The sequence below is a fragment of the Lagopus leucura genome, unplaced genomic scaffold, assembly GCF_019238085.1.
Source record: "Lagopus leucura isolate 7727_CA_CO unplaced genomic scaffold, USGS_WTPT01 Super-Scaffold_774, whole genome shotgun sequence".
Lineage (NCBI taxonomy): Eukaryota > Metazoa > Chordata > Aves > Galliformes > Phasianidae > Lagopus > Lagopus leucura.
This window is the reverse complement of record NW_024962258.1, coordinates 6,078,401-6,090,494: the sequence shown is the minus strand read 5'-3', so window position 1 is coordinate 6,090,494 and position 12,094 is coordinate 6,078,401. Positions and strand designations below refer to the sequence as shown.

The window sequence follows — 12,094 nt, the reverse complement described above, 5'->3', positions numbered from 1 at the left end:
AAGACTGAGTTCTTGTAGTTTTGTTGTTTTTGTTGTGCTGTGGCTTGCCATTTTTTTCCTAATCATTTTTACAACTTGCCTGTCAGCGGCTCCCCAGGAGCTTTCAGTTGTGAGAAATTACTACTACTGTGAATTCTGTTGAAACAACACAGCACTACCTGAGAGTGATGTTAATTATGACAGGCTTGCTGCAACTTCCATGCATTGAGCAGTCCTGTGGGAGTTCATCTGAAGTTCACTACTTAAGAGGCTCTGCTACTGATACCACATTAAGATCATCTCAGTTTTTTTTCTTCTGCCTCAACTGCCCAATTGCCGTGGGCTTTCTTTTTCTTGAAGAAAATAGATATGTCCATAGTGCAGAGTAAACATGGCCCATCTTCATTAGAGGTTCATTTTATGCTGTATTAGCAGTTACCTGTAAGAGTACATACTTGTAAACTTGTGGTAAAAGCACCTAATAAAAAATCCTCTCAATTATTTATAAAAGCAGTTTGAGTCTTGAAGTGCTACTCACAGAAACTGAACATCCTCCTTGGTGAATTAGTGATCACTCACTATTTGAAAGGACATATTTTGAGTGCCTGTATATAAACAGAGCTAAATCAATAACCAGCAGCCATCATTTGGGTTTCAGCTCAGCTCTGAAGTAGCACAGAAACATCTTACAAAGGTAGCAAGTCTCTTAACTTAGCAGGGTGGAGGGACATTTTCTGAAATACCACTGCTGCATCAGGCAGCTGAAATGCAGAGCTGTAACAGGGAGATTCACAGTTGTTTTGCAGATTCAGATGAACCAGTGAGGAATCATCTGTGTGGCACTTACAATCCAGTGCAACATCACATTTAGATAATTCTCCTGTGCTTCTGCATTTCCCAAGCATGGAAACTACATTTTCTGCTTCAAAAAGACAATCTTCCTTTCTCTATGCAGAAACCACAGATAACATGACATGGTCCAACACTGCAGTATTCAGTTTTAAAATTCACAGTTGTTACAGGCATGTATGCTTCATATAAAAAGCTATTAGATAAAAAAAGCAAATTTTGTGCAGAAACCTGAACATCTTTAAAAACTGTTTTCTGTTTTCAGCTGATTTCAGCTTCCCTTTTCACTTCACAAATCTTTATCATTTGCAATCCTTCATGTTTTAGAACACAGGTATTACTTTCACTTGTAACATGCTGAAACTTCAGAAGACAGGTTGGTCACAGGTGACACCTCAGCCTACAGGAGCCCATTTTTATTAGATATTTCTAGCTTACACCCATCATGGTCTGGAAAGATTCTTACTGAAACAAACTAAAATGAGAAAAACATTAAATTATGAATAGTAAATTCACGAGCTTATGCAGCTGCAAGTATTACCAAATCATGCACATAAACAATTTTTTTCTTCTGATAGTATTTTCTTTGTAGAAAAACACACTTTTAGCAACTGACCTATACAATTCCCATATCCATCCTGTAAAGCCTCAGTTTCTCATTCTCCACCAAAAAATAAATAAATAAAATAAAATCATTGATAAAAACTTAAAAAGAAAGAACACTTCTGTCTCCAAATGCAATCATTTCAATTAATTTCTGAGTGTGAAAACAGCTCAGTTGTCATTAAAAAAGTACACTTCTTCTTTTTTTGCGAGAAGGTGCTCAGTAGCGTAAGATCCACAGACTTAGACAAACTGATTACAAAACTCCCCTCAACTTCAATACTGGATTCTGATGAAGTTTAAACTACATGCAGATATAAGTCCTGTTGGGGTGGGTGTGACTGGTGTTTAGGGGGAAAATAATAAAGATGGACAACCATATGCAGGTTTACCTTACCTTTAAAGAAAGACAGGAACAAAGGTGCCCAGAGACACAGCCCAGAATAAAAAAATCCCAAGCACTTTTCAGTAAGCATTGTCCAAACTGGCTGTCTATCCTTTCCAGAGCAGAGGGTAAAAGAAGATGAAGTCCAAGGGAGAGTCTGCAGTGACTGATGGATTTGGCAATTATAGTAATAAGGCACCAAACCAGCTTCCCACCAGGAGAGAGAAGTGCATTATCTTGTGTGCTTCTCCCGTCCCCAGGAGCCAAATCAGCTCAATGTGGCTCAGTAAATCTAAACACAAAGGGGCTAGATACTTAGCCCGGGACTGCGGGTCCCAGGCACTCTAAGCCTTTCCTTGATCAGCAGCAAATGCCAGCGATCCTCGCACACAGCTGTGTGTGTGCTGCATGGAGGGGGGGCACTGCTGCCAGGGAGATGCTTTCCACATCTCCACTGATTGTACCTAACTCGAGAGAGCACGTCTGCAGTGCTTCCAGTGCTTGCACTCGAGTGCCTCTAGAGCTGCTGCCTAGAAAAATGAGTTTGCGTCCCTCGCTGCTTTCTCTCAACTGTCTGCGTAACTTGCAGTGCACACCTGTAGCATGATCTCCCTGCAATTCCTCTGCCCTATCCCAGACATGGAAGCTGGGGAACATAACCCTGGTCAGTCTCATGCCCTCCTCAGTGTAACCTTTCCTGTAAGCACTTCCATGAAAGGCAGGTAGTTGTCCTCGTTCCCCCTTCTCCACTGGCCCACTGCTGATGGCTTTGCAGCTGGGAATTTTGTAAACATCCTGGTTTCCCCAGCTCACTTGCTCTGCCTCCCCACTCCACTCTATTCATCAGCCAGATAAAAGCAAGCTGTGAATACAATTAATGACATTTAACAGTTTTTTTTCACAATTTTTACATCTTCTGCACAGTTACCTACTTCTCTTTCACTGAAAGCACTGTCTGGACATGGGAACACCATGCAGGTCTTGGGAAATTTTGCCAGCCTGTAGTTTGTGTTGGATTTCAAAAGGCCAGGGACAGAAGGGGTGTCCTGCATTTTTCTGCCAAATTTTACCAACAGACTTTTCTGCTTGGGTTGAAAGTTGTTGAGACCTTTCCCTCCTCCCCACAGTCTCAATCCCAAGTAAGGGCAATGAGTCCTTCCTGGGCACACACTCAGACCCTACTTGTGTCTTTCTAGCTTTGAGTTGCGTACCATTGAGACACGACAGAGGGAAAGGGGGTTTACATCTTCTGTAGTTTGTGTTGCCTGGGTGAAAAGTGCTGTAGTACCCTCATATTCAGCTGTTAGAACTCTGATCTCTTTTCTGCCACTCAGAATACCTCGTAGAGAAACTCCAGACAGGAAGTATCTAGCAATATGGTTCTGTCTTTGACTAGGATCTGACAGGAATATGGAGACCAGCACACAGCACCGAACTGCAAATGGCACCATGTACGACCTGGTGGGAGCCAGGTTAAAGTCGGAATTTTGCAGGACAACCCCTGCCAGGCCTGGATATCTCCTCAGAAATCAGAGCAGCTGCTTTCTGTTTACTACAGACACTTCTATCATGCTGGACGTGCAGTTGAAGACAAAAATAATATGTGGGGATGAATGAGGTGTTAATTCTGTCATGCTATCTGGTGCTATAGGACAGTACTCTCACACAAGGATATCTGATGCTGAGAAATACAAAAATTGAAACCTTCACAGTTTGTTAGGGACATAAAATTGAGAGGATGGACAAAAACCAGACAGTTCAAAGATAATGAAGTATGCTCTGAGAAGCAGACATAGGAGATTAAACAAAATACTCTGATATGTTCCCAACAATAATCTTCAGGGTTTGCTCAGAAGTTCTTCTGAAATGAACCAAACACAGATTCCTAGGATACACTTTGTCCAGAAAGAGAAGACAGACAGCTCACAATTGTATTAAAAAATAAATGAATAAATAGATAATAATAACAATACAGATAATCAAACTCTGCCTTCAGTGTGGTAAAGGGGGAATGAGGGAGTACACTGTCTGAAGGAAATGATTAAACAGGTAACTCCAATCAGAGAATTACAATAGGGTTAAGAAACTTTTCCAATGGAGAAGCATGTGCTCAACCACATCATGACAAATAAAGAGATGCAGTCTGCAAGAAAATTGCTCTTACAACAGGTAAAGAAGCAGCATTAAGTGAGTCTTGAAGGCTTGTTAGTGCCACTCATGTTAGTGCATAATATTATGCACTTTGAAGACTGTGGGGGAGGATTAACATGTCAATACCAGAGAATATGCCATTAAGGATCAGATACCTTGCAAGAGTAACAGAGAGATGTGAGGATGCAAACACTTATCTCTTTGTGAAATGGCGTGGATAATAATATCTGATTAGAAAGGGGTGTAATTTGAGATGCGTATGTGAATGAAACTCACTAAACTGCACTGAGAAGTCCCAGGTGCTGAGAAACCCCAAAGTGATAATGCTAAAGAGTAAGATGACCACCAGCTGGATTAAACAGTAACTAAGGAATCACAGACAAGACTTTTGACACAAGGAGTTGGCTTGAAAATAAGAAGAAAAGCAGCATAAAAATTTGTGATAAGAGAGCAGTAAAGAGAGAAGCAGCCGTATCATCTGACAGTGCCAGAAGTGAAGTCTCAAGCATTGCACCCTATGTCACAATGAAGCAGCCTCCCCCAGCAATGCCATAAAGCTTGGGGGCTGCCAGATGGGATGTGACATGTAGAACCAGTCAGGTGTTTCTCTCACCTGGTTGGGCAAGCATATATTACAGGGAGCAGCATGAGTGCACATGAAGCTGAAGCATCTACATCTGCTCTCTGTGCAGAGAGGAATGGCTCACTGTAATTGAACATCTTTAGTCTTGGAGAAGGACAGAAATCATGCCACTGTGGTGCCAGGCATATGCAGCTGCATGTTATAGCACAGTTAGAAGACGAGGGGCTGCTTATGTGGCAATGCTGCTGAGACAGAGATTTAGTAAAGCACGCTCTGCAAGGAAATAGTGAAGGCATCTCTGAATGCATGGCAGAGGACAAGTGTACTTGGAAAAGAGAGTAAATCATTAATGAAGGTCCTGAAATCAAGACATCAGTATATGCAGAAGTGTTTTATTTATTTTTAAACACACGTGTACCTGGTCAGAGTGCATCTCGATCCTTTCTGCAATTCACAAGTTATCTATCTGGATACACACCTCAGTGCCATTTTCCCTCTGGCTGCATTTGTTTATACACTTGTAAATGAATTTGGATTCCTGTTATGCAACAGATAGGCAGGAATAGAAAACAGAATAGTTGGGTGGACACTTCAATTCTAGCTGCTCCAGTTCATGATGTTGCTCCACTGCTCTTGTCCTCACCTCTATTCAAACACAGACTTCTGCCCTCTCTAAAGAAATTTAAGATTTCCTCATAGGTCCTGTGTTTCTCTAATCCACATACATGCTAGTCTCACTTATTCCAGAGACACCAGGGTCTGGTGCTGGATATTCTTACATCTGAATGTGTCAGTGTCTCTGTCACAGGTGTCTGTGAGTGGCTGCAGGAGGTTCTGATGCACCAGGACTACTAACAAGACGACAGGTTAGAAATGTGAAAATTTGGCACAAGTGGCCCTCAGTGTACAAGAAAGGCCTCGGTGTAGTTGGTTTACGTGGCAAGATTTTGATAGTGCACGGAGCTGAAGGGGTGGCCTTCCATGTGAGAAGAGACATGAGGCTGTCTCTAGACACAGCCAGTTCCACCCAGACCTAAACAGACCACCCACTGGCTGCAGCTGAGCAATCAGCAATCCTCATGACGCTTCTGTGATAACAAATTTAAGGGGAAAAAAAAAAAAAAAAAATCCACTGCACAGTAGCTGTGATGCCAGAGAAAGCTGTGAGAGAAACAGCCATAAAGAGAAAAAGCAGGGAAGGAGGTGCTCCACACCAGAAAAGCGCCCCTGTGGCCTGTGGAAAAGACCAGCAGGCTGTCCCTGTGCAGCCTGAGGAGGACTGTGTTTGAACAGCCTGGGATGGACTTCACTTGCTGCAGATCTGGCCTGATGGAAGCTGCAATCCATGGAGAGCCCGTGCAGGAGCAGACTCCTGACAGCAGCTGTGGCCTGCAGGACACCTAGACTGAAGCTGTCTATTCCTGGTGGACCGTACACTATGGAGTGGACCAGCACTGAAGCAATTCATGAAGCCCTCACGAGGGACCACATATCAGAGGAGCATGAGAAAGGAGCAGCATGAAGTGCTAACTACAACCACTGTGCTGCTCAGAGTTGTGGGGAGATGGAAGAGTGGGGAATAGGGAAGAGGATAAGAAAACATAGGGGTAGAAAAGCTATTTTTTAGTTTTGTTTTGATTTATCACTATTCCACTCTGTTACTGATATGCAATAAATCAAAATATTTTTCCCTGAGTTGAGTCTGCTTTGCCTGTGACTATAATTGACAAATGATATCCCTGTCCTTATCTTAACCTATGCATTTTCTCTCCCCTTTTTGCTGAGAAGGAGGTATGGCAGTGGCTTGATGGATGAGCAAAGGGTAACCCACCCATCACACCTGCCTTCCTGAAGGCAGCCACAGATGCACTGCCATTAGCACAAGATGCACAAGATGCATTGCCATTGCTCCCTATGAGACCCAGGCCTGCCACAGTCTTTAGCTTCAGAAATCTGTATCTTCAGCAATAAACACTGAGCGGTATCAACACAAGCTCAGCAGCTATGTGCTTGCTTCCAGAGTACTTAGACTGTCCATAAGCCACACCATGAGATCAGCTATCCATACCAACCCCATGCAGAACCTTCCCAAACCCATCCAAAGGAGTGACAGGATGTGTTTCCAGTGAATCACATGCAATCACAGTAGTAAACATCCCTAGAAAAGGAAGACCTTGCCACACAGACGCCAGTGATGCATATATCTAAAACTAAATGTTTTAGATAAACACTAAAATAAACTAAACACTTTTATCTAGTTTTATACAGTAGGCAATCACATTTTGGTAAACTAAGCAGAAAGTTGTCAAACAAACACAAAGAAAAGGCTGTAGGCAACACTCACAGACATGAAAGTCACTGCTGATACTCTTAAGTTCTACTGTAAAGCAAAACTAGAAAGTTGTGTCAGTAGAACTAGGAGTAACTAATTACTTCCTACTAGCTCAGCCTCAAATGTTTTACCCATCATAGTTTCATGCTGCTCTTCCTCCAACAACAGGCAGGATTACTGCTTGTTGTAAACCATTTAATGATCAAAAACTTCAGAAACCTTTCATCCTTGAATTAGGCTGAGCCTAATTCAGGGACTTCCTGACAATTCCCCTTTACTCTGTGAGACATTTTCAAGTGTCCCATTTCTTGGTTCTAGGAAGTTCTGCCAGTATGGAGAATCTGTAAACTGCAAGGTGGAAGGCAAATGAACAGGCCAGACGAAGGGCTGATGAAGCTACTAAAAGGCAGCCTTCCTTCCACGCAATCATTTTCAGAAGTCATAACTAGAAAACTGTAAAACTTATTACTTGCCTCCCTTGAAGCAGAATCGCTTGCTTTGACAGCCTGTGTTTAGTTTTAGTCACATTTACATACATGCAGCACCAGCTAACCACAAAGCGCAAGATAGGACAGGGGAGGACACTCACTCTGCCTGTAGGCTAATGTACCAGATGGGTAGCTTTTTTTTTCATAGGACTATTTAAAACCAAGTTTCAACATGTTGCAGGCTCTTCAGTTATGCAAGAGTGCTGCAGCAGGAGTAACCATGCACTCTGGACAAAACTCGTGTGCTGTTGTTTACAGCAACCCCCCAGGAGGGGAAAAAACATTACACTCAGGAGTCAGATCCAGAGACAGATGAAGACTAAATGCATTTCCACTGGGCTGCTGAATGTGAAGACACTTTATTGAATGATTACATGGGGGGGGGGAAAAAAAAGAAGAAAAAAGAAAAAAAGAAAAATAACCCCAGCAAAACCACATATTCTGCCCAGTGGCTGAATGGATCATATCATGTTTCCAGACACCAGTATCTGGAGGGAAGGCACCACTTTGTAATGTGACACACTGAGCAATCTCAGTGCTGCTAATGAAAGTGGAAGAAAATGGATTTTTGCTGTTCCAAGAGAAACATCCTCACCATTCATCCAGCAGAGCCCAGAAGCACAACAGGCATCTACTACACTTTGAATAAAACCATATTTCCCTCCTCACAAATCGTAACTGTCCATTATATTGCTTAATGCAGTGGACAGTGTAAATTTGAAGCAATCCCCTTCCAAGGAGGATGGGAGATGCCCCCCAACAGTGGCTTGAATCTGTGGCTTATTTCAATACTTATTACAGGTATTTTGCCAGAGCAGTAAATTGGCAAAAAGATATGCTCCCAGCTACTCAGCTGAGTGATTTCACTTGCTTTCATGATCCTTGAGGTCCCTTCCAACCCTGGCTATTCTGTGATTCTATGAACACATATTTTGAGGTCAACCCCTGTGAAATTAGGGGTTGTGCTTGTGCATAAAGACATCAGATTTGTCTCTGAGAGTCTACCTCGGAGCTGTAGGAAACATCTGGTCACAAACTCCAGTCTTTGAAGGCTCTCCTTTACCAAGCAATACAGCAGTGACAGTATGAAACGTCACCTAACCCAAGCCAAAATACAAACACAGTTACAAGCCACTGCACGTGTTCTTCCTAGGGTAACCATAGCCTTGAATTGCCACTCCATGAAAAGGTGTCAGCTCAGCTGCCACCCCTCCCCAGAGTGGATTCCTCTACTCTCTCAAGGTAAGACTGCTCAGTCCACATGGCTTATGGTTAAAATCAAAGCTAATTACAGGTTTGTTAATTACGTGCCATTAGCTGCTAGGTGACTTCCGCTTCTAGTCCCCTAAGAGATCCTGTGCTGCGGCTGGGGAGGGCAGGCAGGCTCTGCCTTAACTTGGGAGCCTGAGGTTGCACAGGGTTGCGCAAAGCAGGCACACAAGACAGCACACAGCCTTGGCAGCATCCCGTGAGCCCAAAGTACCCCTACACCACCACAAAACAGCCGTGCAGCATTATGACCCTTCGATGTTTAGAGAACATCTACACTCTGCACTCCAGGCACGCCTGCCCTGCTCCTGAAAATAAGAGTCTGTGGCTATTGGAAGAGGAGTAAGCCTCGGTGGTGCCCAGCAGGCGTGCAGCACCTCTCATCCCCAGGGGCTGAGCATCCTAGCTCTAAGCCCTGGCTCTGTCCTTCCCCCACAAAGGAAAAGAACACCAGACCACTGCCGGCCGAGAGCCGTCTGTGCCCACTCCTGTCTGCCTCTGCGCTATGGCTGCCCCAGCTCCTCCACCCTGAACCACAACTGGGCGCTGTGGTACCAGAGCTGCCAGCAGGACCTCTGGAGGCTGGAGGAGCCGCTAACACAACTACGGACGGACTCTTTCTGTGTCTGGGAACGTTTCTTTCTTAGCCCAGTGCCTACGCAGCTCGGTGGCAGACGGGAACCGCGAGTGAGAGACAACCCTCCCCCCGCCCTCAGCCCGCACTGCGCGCAGAACCACGCGCATGCGCACGACTCTGGACTACTAATCAAGATACAAACAAACGCATGCGCAGTGTCCGTTCTCCGTCCTACAGGCACAGCTGAGCGCATGCGTACGCACAGTACGACCGACGGCATCCACGCGCCTCCGCCCCCCCTCCGCCCCGGCCTCCACTGCGGCACTACCGCCCCCGAGCGGCCACGGGCTATCGAGTGGCACGCCGAGGAAGAGGCACTGCGCAGGCGTGGAGGCAGTCGGCTGTGGGGCTGGAGGCAGCTTGCTGGCGTAGTGGTAGCCGTAAGAGCGGTGATGCTGCTCACAGCCAGTGCTTTGCTTCATGGCCTTCGAGATACAGCTCGAAATGACCGAAACTACTCCCGGGCTCCTGATCGCTGCATGACTGAATCCAAAGACCTCAGTCTGTGCTAGACCCAAAATATAACAGAAAAGCTGTTTCAGGGCCCTCGAAGACTTAATAATGCTGACATCTTACACCTACATCTCGCAGACATGTCTCAGAAAGGGGCTGGCAGTGATGATGTACTACCAGCCCATGGATTTGAGGTAGCAAAGTAGTACAGCTACCAGAGGCCCTGAGCCCCAGCTGCTCCCACTAACAGCAGAGTGAGTTTGGCTGTCACATATGTCTGGGCTCCAGGAAAAGCAAAAACTTGGCTTTTGCCAGCAGTGGGATTTGACCATGAAAAATGCTGTCTGCCTACTGCTGTTCCTTGTTTGGATCTCAGGGGATTTCTAGAGTTTTGAGATACCCAATGCTCCAGAAGCCCCATTACTTCCAGCCTTCTACTGCCTTCTGCTACTGCCTTGGTTTTTCCTGTCTAGAAACTAGAGGCTCCAAATCCAGGACTGCCCCACAGAAACGCCTTGCTGTCTTCAGTGGTCACAACTATGTACTCTGAAAGCCAGACTTGTTCTGTCACCACACTCTCAGAGACTGATCTGAGAGTCTGAGACTTCCTGAAATGGGATCTCACAGGATGTACATGAGAAAAACTTGCCCAGGCAGAAAGTTAATATTGTTCCTAAAACCTTTCCAAGTTCTTTTTCCACAAAGCCTCCCACATAGTCTAGTTTTGTTCATTCTTGCAGCATATGTGGTGCTGGGACATATTTTCTTCCATCCTAAACTACCATTTTGAGTTGAGCCAAAGCTACAGAGGGAGCTGTTTGCAAAGCCGTGTGAACACAGTGGAACTGAGAACAGGGCCACTGGTTTTAAACATGCTACAGACCTAGAGTTGCACCTACTATAGCCTAGTCTATATCATAGGTGACCCAGTCCTGTAGGTGTTGTCTTCCTGTACTAGTGGGCAGATAGCTGTGGAGGCAGCAGGCTCTTTGCTGACATGCCCCATCAAAAGTGCTGCATGGCAGTACTGGTGACTGGCAGCTCACCTCATGGCAGCTCACCTGACCTCTCCACAAGGCTCTTACGTAGCTGTACTCAAAGGAACATCCTATACAGTGCTTTTATCTGTACAACTCCTTCTGCCTTTCTCACACCTACAGTTAAATCTGGTCTCTACAGGACAGTGCAGGTGAGAACTGTTTGGAGAGAAGTGCTTGGTCTCCAGGGTGTAGCATAGTTCACCCCTAGACTCCTGAGAACTTGGCCTTCATTTGCCAGGCCCATGCAGTCCCAAGAGGAGATTGCACCAAGAGGGCAGAGAGCTGTGAGAAGGGTGGAAAGAATGTGCATCCCTATCACAGAGGACTCCTTTAAGATCCAGAATTACCTGATGGGAGCAGTTGGCTGACCAACCAAATGACCTTTACATCTTTGCCTTTTAGAAAACCAGAAAGCCTCTAGGGAGACCACACCACTGCAAGGACCACCCATCTTCGCTAGTATTCTGCAGTACAAGTGATACCTACTACCAAGGCCTTTAATGAGAGTTACTGTGACTGAGAGTCACAGAAAGCTTGCTAATGCTGTCAGAGCAGACCTTTGGCAGGAAGAAGACACATATCCATCAATCCAGCATGCCAGGGCCATGCCTTAACATCAAAATCCCTCTATCCTGAAGATTTCAGCTTCCTACTCATAGGCTTTCCAAGGACTGTGAGCAGCAGCTGAGTTATGCACCCCTGAGAAGGACACAGAGCAGTAAGCTAACTGTAGCCATGGTTTGACCTGGGCAGAAATTTGACTCTCTTGTTCTGGAGACTAAACGTTAAGTTAGCACAACCAGTACAAATAAATGGTAGTGCAAGCTGCGCACAAACTACCTAGCTCCACTGTTAGCCACACCATCATGCCTTTTCAGTACGTTGTGAGTGTATGACAACCCTTGTGAAGGAACAGCCCACTTCACATTATATCTGGAATGCAGAATAAGCTTTGCACACCTGTATGTCTGATGGAAAAAAAAATGTTGCCTTTCAGTGTTCCCTTATATGATTGGATAAAGATAAGAGTATTTAACTCCCGTAAGGTAGATTCTGACTAGGACTACAGATTTTGAAGATGCTTGCTATTAGTTACCTCTCTCAACCTGTCCTTGAGCATAAAGGTAACTGTAGTATCACCTTCAGCTAATTTCATACTGCCTTTCTAGAGATCTAAGATACCACTCAACATCACGATTTCAAACACAACTTCATGCACAAATGCAAAGCATAGAAACCTTTCATTTCTGCTGTAGCAGATGTGATGCACCCTTGCATCTATAAAAAGTGAGAAAAGATGATTTTTTTCTTAATATTTTATTAAA

General features: G+C 44.8%; 1 protein-coding gene across 1 annotated transcript in view; it reads right to left on the bottom strand.

Moving 5' to 3' along the window:
* The window catches only part of LOC122176441 (neuronal acetylcholine receptor subunit alpha-7-like), a 64,222-nt gene extending 62,315 nt beyond the window's left edge, over nt 1-1,907 (bottom strand). Inside the window, exon 1 of the mRNA XM_042864938.1 lies at nt 1,829-1,907. Coding sequence (XP_042720872.1) covers nt 1,829-1,907 — 79 coding nt within the window. The remainder of the gene's footprint in view (nt 1-1,828) is intronic.
* Between the last annotated feature and the right edge of the window lie 10,187 nt (nt 1,908-12,094).